Genomic DNA, 15128 nt, shown 5'->3' with positions numbered 1-15128 from the left:
AGGAAAAAATTGATTTAATACATTTTAGAATAAGGCTGTAAAGTAAGGAAATGTGGAAAAAGTCAAGGGGTCTGAATACCTTCCCGAATGCACTGTATGTAAGAGTAGTATAATTTACAAGTCAGTATGTTAAGAAATGTGTGTTACAACAAATGTGTGAGTGAGTGTGTCAGCAGACGACTGTGTGAGTGGATGATTGGGTGAATGAGTGTGTCAGCGGACGACTGTGTGAGTGGGTGATTGTGTGAATGTGTCCGTCTCACCGGCGCAGCAGCAGCTTGGGGTGGTTCTTGCTCTCCAGGTTCTTGTCGATGAGGTCAGATAGGAGCTGTTTGAGAACCCCTGTGGCGTACTCCATCTCCCCCTGCAGCGCTGTCATGATGAGCGACGCCACATTGCCACGGTCACGCATGGAGAAGGAGCGCTGCGCCTCCAGGGTGCGGATGAACGTCAACAGGAAGTGCTTCTTGGTGAGGAGCTGGCCAAACAGGGTCAAGGCCTTCTCCTGGTTGGCCTGGACCTATCAGGAAACAACATCCACATGTGTTGTAAATGTAATGTAAATATATGGAGTACCCCACATTAAAAAATACTACAGTGCACTATGGATAAAAGTATTTAAAGTTGACTATAGTATAAATACTGTTGTAAAAAACAACTGTAGTATGTACTATAGTAATTATTGTAGTCTTTTTTGCAAACTGTAGTATACTGTATTATTTACTTTATTGGTTTTGCGGACATTACTGTAGTAGTTTGTGTAGTATTTTGTATTTTTTTATTCTTTGACATAGAAGTGTGGTATTTCTCCTTTAGGAAACCTACTGCGCAAAATTCTCAAAGAGCACATTTTTCATAACCTGTAGGTAGGTACTTTAGGACTGAGGTCTGAATGGATAGTTCAGAGCTTTCGCTCAGAGCTTTCGCTCTTTTCTATAACCTGTAAGGAAGACAATATATCGTCACTACTTGGGCATGTAGGTTTCTCACTTATTGGTGGCACACATTGGGATTATGGGGGAAGGGAATGGGCAAATTAAATACTGTAGTATATACTATAGTAATTACTGTAGTGTTTTTGCATAAAGTTGTGTTTTTGTTATATTACTGTAGTATTTACTGTAGTGTTTTTGTGGACTGTAGTATTTACTATAGTATTCTACAGTATACTACAGTTTACTACATATTCTAGTAAGTACTGTAGTATTCTATAGTAAACTGTAGTAATTTTATGTGGGGTCGGGGTAATGTAAATGGTATAATGTAAATACATGGAGTAAGACTAACGTAAATAACACAACAATAAATGATGTAAGTATTATTTAGAGATAGGCTATGTACTGTATACAAGACATGACATATTGGCCTATGAGGCCATTGTTAGATTCACATTCATGACCTTAGCTGCTTCTAAAGCCTGCAGTGCTTTTTCAAGTTTCAACTTTTATTGTCACAAGGACAAGTACAATGCATTCTTTCTTAGGAGATGTTTCTTCAAATGTCTTATGATCAATTTGCCCTACGTCGTCAGCTGAGCACAGGAGAAAACAGAACGGAAGGAGGAGGAGGAGGAGGAGGAGGAAGGGGGATGCACTGGGGCGTAGAAAGGAGAGGGCCTGTGCAGTGCTGTGAGTCCGAGGGTGGCTGGGTGACAGAAGTCTGTTCCACAGGCTGGCATCTGTCACTTCTCATCAGCAATGCTACGGCCCCCTCTAGACCTAACCCACAATCCTTCACTCTAACTCTCTCACATAGACAAGGCAGTGCTACTGCTCAGAAAACCAAGGGTAGTGTCTGTTAAAAAGGGAGACAAACATCTAGTATATTCTGCAAGGCTTACGGCACATGTCATTCCTAAACAACACCCAGTACGTGTTAATAAAAGGAAAATAAAATCAAAGTACTGTCTCTGTCTTTATGAAAAAACACTTCCTCCTCCATTAGCCAACCGCCTGGCTCCATCCCCCCACCCGCCTGCCTCCCATGATCCTCGACTGACCTCATAACTCTGAAACACATCTAGTCCTGTAGCCAATCGAGGACCACCGTACCCACAATGCACTCTGACTTCACAGAATCTCCTCCTTCCACTACACGTACCGTACACCATGCACTCTGACTTCACAGAATCTCCTCCTTCCACTACACGTACCGTACACCATGCACTCTGACTTCACAGAATCTCCTCCTTCCACTACACGTACCGTACACCATGCACTCTGACTTCACAGAATCTCCTCCTTCCACTACACGACCTAATAAAGTGCCTCAATTCTCCTCAGTGGATCTAAATGAAATTCTGGGGCCTCTGGGGGAGCAGGCTGGGTACTGTAGGTTGCTTTGGGGAGAGCAGCTACACAGAGCAATAAGGGATTGAGCCGTGTGTATGGACACTTGATTACGCCTGGGACTCGAGGGGAAATTCAGTGGGAAAGAAATCCGGACATAACAATAAAGATGTAATCCCTCCCCTTTAGAAGAGCCTGTGGTTGACAGGGCGGGGAGGTAGCGAGTCTCTACACTGTATTCTGACAGGCATTTGCATATATTTCATGCTGAACCAGGTGGGATCTAGTAGCATATTTGAAATATATATGGAACATCATTGATACATGAAGAGAGAGAAGCTCCTATGTGATGTGGCTACTGTATATGAAATGATTACAGCCATATCATATGACCATTTCATCGGCTTAATGATTGGCTGTATGAAATGATATCATGTTACATACATCCTGTCCTCTGTACCTTCCCGAGCTGTAACATGGGATTCTGGTGAGACAAAGGTTTCCTCTAACATTCAGAGGGTGGGATATTAGATACAGATATAGATACAGATTAGTATAGATAGTGGTATAGATGTTCGAGTCTACATGCTGCGGTGGCAGTGGTGGTGTACCTCCTTGACCCGTACCTCCATCTCCTTGAGCACGGGGTGGTCCTCGATGCCGGGGAACAGGACCCGCATGGCGTAGGTCCTGTAGTCCAGGAAGGGGATGCCCGCTCCGTCCAGCTCCTGGGTCAGCTCGTGGATGTCTGTCTGCAGCTCTGCAAAGGCTGAGGGAACACACAGACAGAGAATGAACTTACTAGGATGTAGACACTTAAACACAGGGATGCACAGTCAGTTGCACTGGGTATGAATGGACATAGAAGGGGATTCTGGAAGTACAGTATCTTCATTACACTCTATGTGTGTGTGTTCCAATGTTACAACTGTGTGTGGCACCGAATGATCAATGTCATCTGCAAACATACGCCACCACACCAACACTGCACTGATTGGCTTAGAGAAAAAGACACAGGGAAATAGAATGTGGATGTCATTCTTCTGTTGTGTTTTGAACTGAATCCATACTACTTGGAAATACAAGAGAAGCGCTAAACGAAAGAAAATAAACTGTTACAAAAAAGGGGAGAGACAATGGAAAGAGAAAAAGATAAAACAAAGTTCATCGGAAAGAAAGTCAATGAATTGGATGAGTGGATAATTAATAAAGGAGCAATGTGTTTCATGCATCATTTCCCCCAGCTGTTATTGGCCAGCGTCGTCCGCTGGGATGATTATAGTAGACTGCCAAGCTCCCCCTTCTGTAAGGGCTTCACCATTTCTACACACAGTTTAGCAGCCACTCAAACATTATACAGACGGCACGATTCCTCCAGGTTAATTAAGGCTTTACTATCATGCATATATGGGCCTTTCAGTATGGGTCCAATTATTCATAGAGATAAAATAACTATCAAAGTTATAATGTGAATAATAAAACATTCTGTTGACAGGGAATGTGTCTGGCTGAGTCTCGACTTTCCAACCATTTGCAAAATGAAATAGTTATCCTTCATTCTATTGAGTTTGTTGTGTCTAAGCACCAAGCCAAAGCAGCCATTACATCCAGCAGGGTAAACTACACAGCAGATCGTCTCCCCGTCAACAGTTGCAGCAGCATCTAATATGTTGTTAATGGGCCATTAGCCGTGTGACTGTTAGTTTTGTCTGTCTGTTTGTTTGGATTACACTGCTCTCTGATGGCCCTCAGAGCACGGCTCATTGAGCTCCACCTCCCCTATCATCCTCCCCTCCCCTACTGACTGACACTTAGTGGGACACGCCCACCTCCCCGCAGCCAAGCCCGCCCCCCCCGTCTGCTGCCCCGCCCATCCCCATCACCTGGGTAGCATAGCCCGTCTGGGCCTCCAGCAGGAGGGGCGGGGCAGGGGGCGGGGACACAGCAACGCTCTACTTCCTGGTGGCACTCTTTTTTTACCTCACATCGTTGCCCAAACTTCCCAGCTACAGAGGCAGATGTGTAGATTACTCTCTGTTGCTGCTGGTCTGTCCGGTCTGAGACTGGTGTGTAAAGGAACTCATGTCTGTTGTGCTGCTGCTGTTTGTGTTGTAAATAGATCACGGCATATGAATTGTATTGAGCATGTGTGGCAAGAATGCTAAATCTATCAGGTATACATGTGGAGTAACAGTAGCTTTAACTCAATCACTCTCCGATGTTCCCTGTACTGGTCGATCTGACCCCACACAGTCCCCGTCTCTCTGTCTGTGCCAGAGTTCTCTTCCCCATCTCTGTATCCATCAGTGTTTGGCGACAGGCTGTGGGCTGAGACTGACAAGGCTATGACCCTCCGGATGGCCAGCCACAGATAAGGACCAATTAGTCTCGGTCCATCTCTCAGTGGGCAGCATAGACGCACCTCAAAACGTCAAAGCGACAACACCAACTTGGCTGTCCACACAACACACAGACACACTCACACGTTCAGAGGATACTGCGACCACATCACCAGAGAGCAAGCAGCCCTCTCGTATCAGCCACACCAACCTGTTACCATGACGACTGGACAGAGTGCAGCTACAGCACAGTCACATATCCACACAGAAAGAGAATAAGAGAGTGAGGGGGGAAAGAGAGAGAGAGAGAGAGAGAGAGAGGAAAAGAGAAAAGGAGAGAGAGAGGGAGAGAGAGTGAGAAAGGGAGAGAGAGAGGGAGAGAGAGAGAGAGAGAGAGAGAGAGAGAGAGAGAGAGAGAGAGAGAGGTGAAAGGGAGAGAGAGAGAGGTAAAAGAGAGAGAGAGAGAGAGGTGAAAGAGAGACTGACAAGGAGTGTGACTGTCCGTACCTTCTTTACACTCCAGGGCCACTCTGGACTCCAGGTTGTCCATCTGCAGCTGCAGGCGTTTCAGGGTGCGGTCAGCATCACGGGACTTCCTCTTGTAGGCGATGAGCACAGCGATGATGACCAATAGCAGCAGACCACCACCTCCGCCGATACCGATGATGGCAGGCAGGGTCAGCAGGCTGTCTGAGTAGATCTGGAGAGTACCAGGGGAGTACTCGAACCCACCCACCCGGATCTGAGCACACACACAGAAAAAAAACACAGAAACACGTCACAGTGCTAATCAAACAAAGCAATCACTACAGTGAAATAATCTACCCCTCAGGAACCAAAGTCATGAATAGGAGTAAAACACTGGGAATGGGTTCTAAAAACCCACATTTACATAAACCAGCAGGTCTGACAGAACCCATCACTGGATTATCACAAATCAAAGTATTCAGTGGGGGGTTGATAACTATTTCGATGAGCAATGATTACTGCACTTTAAAGTATCAAGTTAACACAGTCAAAGAATGTTAAACACTTGTAAAATTGGGTTGTTTCGGTTCAGGTGCTTGTCCTGAAGTTTGTCCTGTTGATGACAGTTTCTAAACATCATGTACTTTCTATTGTATTGACAGGGAAGGGACTGATGAGAACAGAAAAACCTGAAGGCCATAAAAGGTTTCTTAGAAAACTTGCAGGAGGCACAGCCGCCAACACACAGCTGTGCATCTGAGGAGGCAAACAAGACAACACACATACACACCAGACTCTGCACACATACAGAGACGTAGCCTTGTGTGTCGGGCCAGAAGCCTACTGGGGGCCCTGTATGTAGGTCACTTTACACAGGGTATAGAACACACAGCTGTGCCCTTCTCCCCAGCACACCCCACAGCGCACACAACACACACAACACACGCACAGGCGCACACACACACACACAGCCCAGCACAGAGCGGATGGAAACAGACAGTTCTATTTTTAAAGTGCCATTGTCAAGAGTAATGAATTACTATACCGACCCATGAAAATGGTATTTCTCCAATATTCAACATGACATTTAGTTGCAAAGCAAAGAGAATCCAGCTCCAAGCCTACTGGTAGTTTGGAGAGCTATCATATTGAATTACATGGATGTGTTGTCACTACTTTCAATGTCTTTCCAGACTACTAAATGTCACACAGATAGTGTGACTGGAGAGGATAGTAGAGATTTGTTTGGAGGGGACTGTGTGTGTATTTGAGGATATATAGAAAGTAGTACTTGGGGAAACCCGAAAAAGTGCACTGAAATTAGCTGTAGTATTTTAAGGAAAAAAATGTACAGAGGCAATTCCATCTTGAGTATATATAAAGGTTAGATTAAACAAAGTAAAGCCAAGGGAGACCGTGTGAACTCAGTCCAGGTGAGTCGTGTGCCATGTGAAATGCAATGGTATAGAGTAAGTGCTCACTGTGACTTTGTGCTGTCCAGTGAGGTTGGGCCATTCACACAGCAGCTGAGTCTCAGACAGGGTCAGAACACAGGGGGTCTCCCCGATGAACACCGTGTAGTTCAGCCTGGAGTTACCAGGCGCTGCAGGGATTAGGTTACGACCCTGGAAGGAAACACACAAAAACAGTGTCAACTGTTTCATTGTTTTTATCTGACCCAATCCTTTAAACCAAGGCCAAGCACAGAGTTAACCACACAAAGCCGTGCATTGGTAGCAAGGCAAGATATGTTCTATAATGTGACAGACTTTGGCTCGTATGGAGCCACCGCCGATGTTGGAGGTCGCACAATTTCAATCTGACAAAAGCTTTGGAAAACATTTTTTTTCCCCCAAGCATCTCTCTTTGCCTACGTGTCAGAGCGAGGCCATGAGCCCTGTAGCCTTCAACTCTAGAGAGAGAGCAGCAACAACAGAAGGGTGGCAGAGAAGAGCAGGTGGGGGGAGAGAGAGAGAGAGAGAGAGAGCTGTTGTGCCACCCACTGCTCTAGCAGCATGAGAGAGGTGAAGACTCAGTCTTCCAATCCCTCTCTCCACAGGGCTCCTCCCAGGCAGGTCACGCCGTGGAACACTTCAGGCATGCATTCTATTCACGATCATTTCACCCTGCATCAGCCATGCACCCAACACCCCACCCCGCGCACCAGATGAAAAATTAACTGCTTGGCGAATGCGATGCACATCTCGTAAAATACCCTTGATTATTTCAGCAAATTACATTTTCTTATTCTCATCACTGTGCTAATGTGAAGGTTAGTTATAACGAACCAGACGGGGGATTCTCTCTGCAATCAGAAAAGGTTTAGTTAATACATTTCATTTTCAATGATGGTTCTTATGTTGTTTTTTTATATTGGCTCAGAGGATAATTGGATGCACAACCGTCCCAATTGTGGCGTTTAGAGCTGGAGCTGAGGGACACGTGAAACATTGTATAATCTACATGGAAAAATCCGGCGGATTACATTTGATGTAACCCAAAATGGTAAAAATATATTTTATGAAATAGTATACACTGTATTTTAATAGGGATTAACAAATACAAATACATGAATGGCTTCTAAGATAGACAGGTGACAGAGAATTCCCTGGTAGACACTTGAAAATATAAATTTCAATTTCTGTGACTCGTTGAAATGACTGAGCCTCTCCTCAGTGTTCACCCCCCCCCCCCCACACTCCCACTCCAACCACTCTGCCCTGCTGGCATTCAGGCTCTCTTACCTTGAGGATGAGAGGGGAGGTGGGTTTGAGCTCCAGAACCCCGGTGGGGCTGAGGGGTTCGAACACGGGGTCAGGGTAGTAGCTGAACGTCTCGTTGACCACCACCAGAGCGTGGACGTTGTCCATGTAGAAGCCGATCTCATCCGGCCCACTGCCCGTGTCTGAGAAGCCCCTCTCGGAGTCGGTTACTGACGGGGCCAGGCACACCATCACAGAGTTATTAAACACTGTGCAGTTCTGAGCGGGACAGGGGGAAGGAAAATAGAAAATAAAAGAGATTAGAAAAGTGTGAGATGACAAATTGTATGTTCCCTTACAACAGTGGTCCCCACCACTTTTCACTCGGGCTCCCCTTGCTTCATTTGGGAACGCATTTTGCCATGTCTTATGTGTGTTCGTGAGACATCTGAGTGATGCAAACATTACAACAAAATCTATGGGCTAAAAAACCTAGTTAAAAAATGTTAGCTGACATGGGCTAGTTGATCTGGACATTTCTGACAAGTTATAAATAGTTCTCTAAGGTATGTAATGACTAACATGACAAGAGGAGCTGATGATGCACTCGCCAATTTCAAAATTGCACCTTGTGCATTCTACTATTACAACTTTTCAAGAGTACGTTGAGACCCAGACTGAGTTCCTTAAAAAAATGTGTTATAATAATACTATTCTAGTCTGAATTTAAATGACTTTAACCAGGTATAACATTTTTTTTTGTAATTATAATTAATTTACATATTTTAATAATTTAATCTCTGGAAATGTTTTCTTTAATCCCAGTATTTTCATTATAGAGATATTAGCAGTGCTATTTGGGTGGATTTTGTGGTCTCAAACCAGTGAATTTATTAACATTCTTCATCAGGATTATGGGCAAAATGTAATTATTGACAATGAAAGAGGTGGGAATGTTGTTCCCTTGTAATATAATTGCTACATTTACTATCAATATAGCATTACAAATTGTTTTCCAGATTGTATATTGGCGATTCTTTCTCACAATGTGAATATTGGGTCGCGACTCAGACAGCCTGTTCAAATTTGGGTCCCGAGGCAAAACCAGTTCAGAACCACAGCCCTAGAGGAGCCATGTTACTGAAAAACCCATTCAAATATTGGTTTATATGCATCTCATTACAGTTTCTCTAACTCCCAGCTAAACATTCTCAGAAAATATTACTGCTTTGCTGTGTTGGCTTTTATGTCTCCAGGTATTGCTAGTAGATTCAGAACTGAAACAATCCCCTCACCCACGCTGTATGCTTCTCTACATGGACCTCTTAACATGTCGTCAACACGGAGCACAAGGACCTCAGCAGCATTGTGTCTAGAGCAGAAGCTAGTTTGAACGGAGCACAAGGACCTCAGCAGCATTGTGTCTAGAGCAGAAGCTAGTTTGAACGGAGCACAAGGACCTCAGCAGCATTGTGTCTAGAGCAGAAGCTAGTTTGAACGGAGCACAAGGACAGCAGCATTGTGTCTAGAGCAGAAGCTAGTTTGAACGGAGCACAAGGACCTCAGCAGCATTGTGTCTAGAGCAGAAGCTAGTTTGAACGGAGCACAAGGACAGCAGCATTGTGTCTAGAGCAGAAGCTAGTTTGAACAGAGCACAAGGACCTCAGCAGCATTGTGTCTAGAGCAGAAGCTAGTTTGAACGGAGCACAAGGACCTCAGCAGCATTGTGTCTAGAGCAGAAGCTAGTTTGAACGGAGCACAAGGACAGCAGCATTGTGTCTAGAGCAGAAGCTAGTTTGAACAGAGCACAAGGACCTCAGCAGCATTGTGTCTAGAGCAGAAGCTAGTTTGAACGGAGCACAAGGACCTCAGCAGCATTGTGTCTAGAGCAGAAGCTAGTTTGAACGGAGCACAAGGACCTCAGCAGCATTGTGTCTAGAGCGGAAGCTAGTTTGAACGGAGCACAAGGACCTCAGCAGCATTGTGTCTAGAGCAGAAGCTAGTTTGAACGGAGCACAAGGGACGGGCCATTAGAACAAGGTCATTAAGCAGAAGTTGATTCTCTTCCAGTAGAACTAAAGGAAAGGTTAATGGAGCCCCATGGTGCAAGGTGAGGGGGTGAGGGGCGACTTGCCAACACCGCTTTGTCATCCTGGGACATTTTAAAGGTTAAACGGCCTGGGGGAGTGTTGGATGTTTTGTTTCAAGGAGCAGGGTAGAAACAGGAGACAAAATTGGCAGAACAACCGGCAGACAGTCTGATGGCCACCCATGGAAGACACACCAGGCGACGAGATGTGTGTGAGTGAGGTGTTTGTGAAGGGGTCTGGGCTAGGTCCATACTCACATGGAAGGATTCGGCGGAGCCGTACTTGGCTCTGATCTTAGGCTCTCTGATGGTGGCCAGGTTAGTTCCACTGACGGTCAACAGGGTTCCACCACTGACAAAATAAAAAAATTAGTTTGTTAACAAACAAATATGTAAATATGAGGATGCATAGAAAAGTATTAGACAATCAACATACAGTAGATTGAAGTATATTCATTTGCCAGCTGTGGGTAAGTTGTGAATAAAACCCCCGGAAAATAAAATGTGTTGTAGGTGTACTTTAGGTCCTAGGAGACAGTTACAAATGGAGTTTACAGTCCCAATGTCTGGAAAGCCAGTGCATAACAACACCCACTGTCTGGCAAGTATAGCGTATATCCATCCCTCTGTGTTCTCTGCAGTCGACTTTCTTCATCCTGCATGCATGGACAGGCAGCTCCTGGCTGAGGCTGGGCATGAGGCTGGGGCTGCCTTTTTAAAGCAGGCTTGTTATTTGTGTAGAGCCTGTACCTCCAGCCCGGCTCTTTATGTAAAAAAGCCCTCTTACCTCAGGTACACGCTTCAGGGAATAACCAACAGAGAATATACTCTCTCTCTTCACCCACCAGTGCAGGCACAGCCCCCAGCTCCAGCCTCAGCCACTATCTACAGAGCATTCGGAAACTATTCAGACCTCTTTACTTTTTCCACATTTTGTTACATAAAGCCTTATTCTAAAATTGATTAAATAAAACAAATTCCTCATCAATCTACACACAATACCCCACAATAACAAAACAAAAACAGGTTTTTAGAATTTTTGCAAATGTATTACAAATAAAAACCAGAAATACCTTATTTACATATTTATTCAGACCCTTTGCTATGAGACTCGAAATTGAGCTCAGGTGCAACATGTTTCTAATGATCATCCGTGAGATGTTTCTACAACTTGATTGGGGTCCACTTGTGGTAAATTAAATTAATTGGACATGATTTGGAAAGGCACATACCTGTCTATATAAGGTCCCAAAGTTGACAGTGCATGTCAGAGCAAAAACCAAGTCATGAGGTCAAAGGAATACGAGGAGAAGGGCCTTGGTCAAGAACCCGACAAAATGTGGAAAAAGTCAAGGGGTTTGAATATTTTCTGAATAAACTGTCTGTTCTAAGTGTGCTATTTCTATGCTTCCCGTTCTTGTTTTAGTACACCATCTTCAAACAGCTGAAAACACAACATTTTTGGTTATTGAAAATATATTTCAGAGTGGGACAATGGATGGTACAATGATTCTCTACACTATATATTGCTTGTTTTGTCACATAAACTGAAATTAGGCAAACTACTAAAATTTTAGCAACCAGGAAATGGCAGAGCGATTTTTGCATATTGCACCTTTCAAATAAACAAAAATGTACTACAGTAACTGTTGGCATTTATTTTTCCCACAAAACTGCAATACAAACCGTGTTTTTGGTGAACCGTTACACCCCTACTGGTTTGGTGCTGGAGATAATGAATATGAGGTTGAAAAGTGGCAAAATTACCCTTTATTAAGCAGTAACGTGGCTCCACTGGGCTTTGACAAAGTAGCTTATACTGCTTTCACAAAGGATTGAAGGTATTTTGCCTTTAAAAATAATAGGGCAATGTTTATATTACCCCCTTACAAACAGGCCCATTTTGACCACATTCTTGCCTGCATACACCTTTTAGACCTCCTGTGCACATGCCGGCAGGCCGGTGACGAGTGGGAGTGGTGAGCATCTATTTGAATAAATCCATTGAATATACACCATCAAAAACACATCTATTATTCATTTGTTTGGAAAGGTCCTGAGAAACATTAGAAGACTAATAACAGGTATTTTCAAAACAATAGAATGGCATATTTTGAGTTTACTTATGTCCAAATGAATAGTTCACTATTTAGTTCATTCAACAGACAAGACACACGTGCCCTGATCACAGTCAACACACACATATTTTGCGGTAATAATATAAAGGAATATAACAGAATAAAATACAACCAATATTTTTTTCCTATACAGCTTGTGTCACGGGAACGTGTGGAATATAAAAAGTAACATTTGAAACAGAACCCATGCATTTTGTTAACCACACTTCATCTCCTTCCTACCGGCCCTCCACTTTGTTAGGGAGCAGGGCGTAGGGTTTTACATTGAGAGTATCTACATCATGATACCAATAGAAAGGAATAGCAATCCTATTTTCTAAAGCATGTCAGTCTCATGTTCATACTTCACAACCTCTGCAGGCTTTCGGTGTTGCCTTTACACGACTGATGAAACTAATAGGCCTGCACTTGATCTGGCTACATTATTGCATGATACATGTTTCTGGTCAGGGATAGCTGTACCACGCACACTTATTTGCTCAGCCAAAAATAGGGCTGTAGCGGTCATGACATTGTGTCAGCTGGTTATTGTCATGCAAAATAATCTCACTGTAATTGACTGTTAATTAACATCAACACGTTTAGCATCTCCTGGTCTCCATCAACACGTTTAGCATCTCCTGGTCTCCATAAACACGTTTAGCATCTCCTGGTCTCCATCAACACGTTTAGCATCTCCTGGTCTCCATAAACACGTTTAGCATCTCCTGGTCTCCATCAACACGTTTAGCATCTCCTGGTCTCCATCAACACGTTTAGCATCTCCTGGTCTCCATCCACACGTTTAGCATCTCCTGGTCTCCATCAACACGTTTAGCATCTCCTGGTCTCCATCAACACGTTTAGCATCTCCTGGTCTCCATCAACACGTTTAGCATCTCCTGGTCTCCATCCACACGTTTAGCATCTCCTGGTCTCCATCAACACGTTTAGCATCTCCTGGTCTCCATCAACACGTTTAGCATCTCCTGGTCTCCATCAACACGTTTAGCATCTCCTGGTCTCCATAAACACGTTTGGCATCTCCTGGTCTCCATCAACACGTTTAGCATCTCCTGGTCTCCATCCACACGTTTAGCATCTCCTGGTCTCCATAAACACGTTTAGCATCTCCTGGTCTTCATCAACACGTTTAGCATCTCCTGGTCTCCATAAACACATTTAGCATCTCCTGGTCTCCATCAACACGTTTAGCATCTCCTGGTCTCCATCAACACGTTTAGCATCTCCTGGTCTCCATCAACACGTTTAGCATCTCCTGGTCTCCATCAATACGTTTAGCATCTCCTGGTCTCCATAAACACGTTTAGCATCTCCTGGTCTCCATCAACACGTTTAGCATCTCCTGGTCTCCATAAACACGTTTAGCATCTCCTGGTCTCCATCAACACGTTTAGCATCTCCTGGTCTCCATCAACACGTTTAGCATCTCCTGGTCTCCATCAACACGTTTAGCATCTCCTGGTCTCCATCAACACGTTTAGCATCTCCTGGTCTCCATCAACACGTTTAGCATCTCCTGGTATCCATCAACATGTTTAGCATCTCCTGGTCTCCATCAACACGTTTAGCATCTCCTGGTCTCCATCAACACGTTTAGCATCTCCTGGTCTCCATAAACACGTTTAGCATCTCCTGGTCTCCATCAACACGTTTAGCATCTCCTGGTCTCCATAAACACGTTTAGCATCTCCTGGTCTCCATCAACACGTTTAGCATCTCCTGGTCTCCATCCACACGTTTAGCATCTCCTGGTCTCCATCAACACGTTTAGCATCTCCTGGTCTCCATAAACATGTTTAGCATCTCCTGGTCTTCATCAACACGTTTAGCATCTCCTGGTCTCCATAAACACGTTTAGCATCTCCTGGTCTCCATCAACACGTTTAGCATCTCCTGGTCTCCATCAACACGTTTAGCATCTCCTGGTCTCCATCAACACGTTTAGCATCTCCTGGTCTCCATCAATACGTTTAGCATCTCCTGGTCTCCATAAACACGTTTAGCATCTCCTGGTCTCCATCAACACGTTTAGCATCTCCTGGTCTCCATCAACACGTTTAGCATCTCCTGGTCTCCATCAACACGTTTAGCATCTCCTGGTCTCCATCAACACGTTTAGCATCTCCTGGTATCCATCAACATGTTTAGCATCTCCTGGTCTCCATCAACACGTTTAGCATCTCCTGGTCTCCATCAACACGTTTAGCATCTCCTGGTATCCATCAACATGTTTAGCATCTCCTGGTCTCCATCAACACGTTTAGCATCTCCTGGTCTCCATCAACACGTTTAGCATCTCCTGGTCTCCATAAACACGTTTAGCATCTCCTGGTCTCCATCAACACGTTTAGCATCTCCTGGTCTCCATAAACACGTTTAGCATCTCCTGGTCTCCATCAACACGTTTAGCATCTCCTGGTCTCCATCCACACGTTTAGCATCTCCTGGTCTCCATCAACACGTTTAGCATCTCCTGGTCTCCATAAACATGTTTAGCATCTCCTGGTCTTCATCAACACGTTTAGCATCTCCTGGTCTCCATAAACACGTTTAGCATCTCCTGGTCTCCATCAACACGTTTAGCATCTCCTGGTCTCCATCAACACGTTTAGCATCTCCTGGTCTCCATCAACACGTTTAGCATCTCCTGGTCTCCATCAATACGTTTAGCATCTCCTGGTCTCCATAAACACGTTTAGCATCTCCTGGTCTCCATCAACACGTTTAGCATCTCCTGGTCTCCATCAACACGTTTAGCATCTCCTGGTCTCCATCAACACGTTTAGCATCTCCTGGTCTCCATCAACACGTTTAGCATCTCCTGGTATCCATCAACATGTTTAGCATCTCCTGGTCTCCATCAACACGTTTATTATCTCCTGGTCTCCATCAACACGTTTAGCATCTCCTGGTCTCCATAAACACGTTTAGCATCTCCTGGTCTCCATAAACACGTTTAGCATCTCCTGGTCTCCATCAACACGTTTAGCATCTCTTGGTCTCCTCACCTACAAGCTGCTGATGCGTCTTTGGAACATCTACATTTTAAAAAGTCTAATAAACCAATTGAATATACAACATCACAATAAATCCATTACTTA

The 15128-nt window shown here is 44.4% G+C and overlaps 1 protein-coding gene across 2 annotated transcripts in view; it reads right to left on the bottom strand.

Moving 5' to 3' along the window:
• The window catches only part of LOC110492210 (plexin-A1), a 305959-nt gene that overhangs the window by 16440 nt on the left and 274391 nt on the right, over positions 1-15128 (bottom strand). Inside the window, exons 17-22 of one of the 2 annotated variants that reach the window (XM_036947177.1) lie at positions 10145-10238; positions 7840-8076; positions 6577-6720; positions 5135-5369; positions 2915-3057; positions 264-520 (exon numbers count right to left, since the gene is read on the bottom strand). In XM_036947177.1, the coding sequence (XP_036803072.1) occupies positions 264-520; positions 2915-3057; positions 5135-5369; positions 6577-6720; positions 7840-8076; positions 10145-10238 (1110 nt within the window). Of the gene's footprint in view, positions 1-263; positions 521-2899; positions 3058-5134; positions 5370-6576; positions 6721-7839; positions 8077-10144; positions 10239-15128 lie in introns of both variants that reach the window. The other variant, XM_036947176.1, reaches the window with a different exon arrangement.

The sequence above is a fragment of the Oncorhynchus mykiss genome, chromosome 16 (genome assembly GCF_013265735.2).
Source record: "Oncorhynchus mykiss isolate Arlee chromosome 16, USDA_OmykA_1.1, whole genome shotgun sequence".
Lineage (NCBI taxonomy): Eukaryota > Metazoa > Chordata > Actinopteri > Salmoniformes > Salmonidae > Oncorhynchus > Oncorhynchus mykiss.
This window is presented reverse-complemented; position numbering and strand designations above follow the sequence as displayed.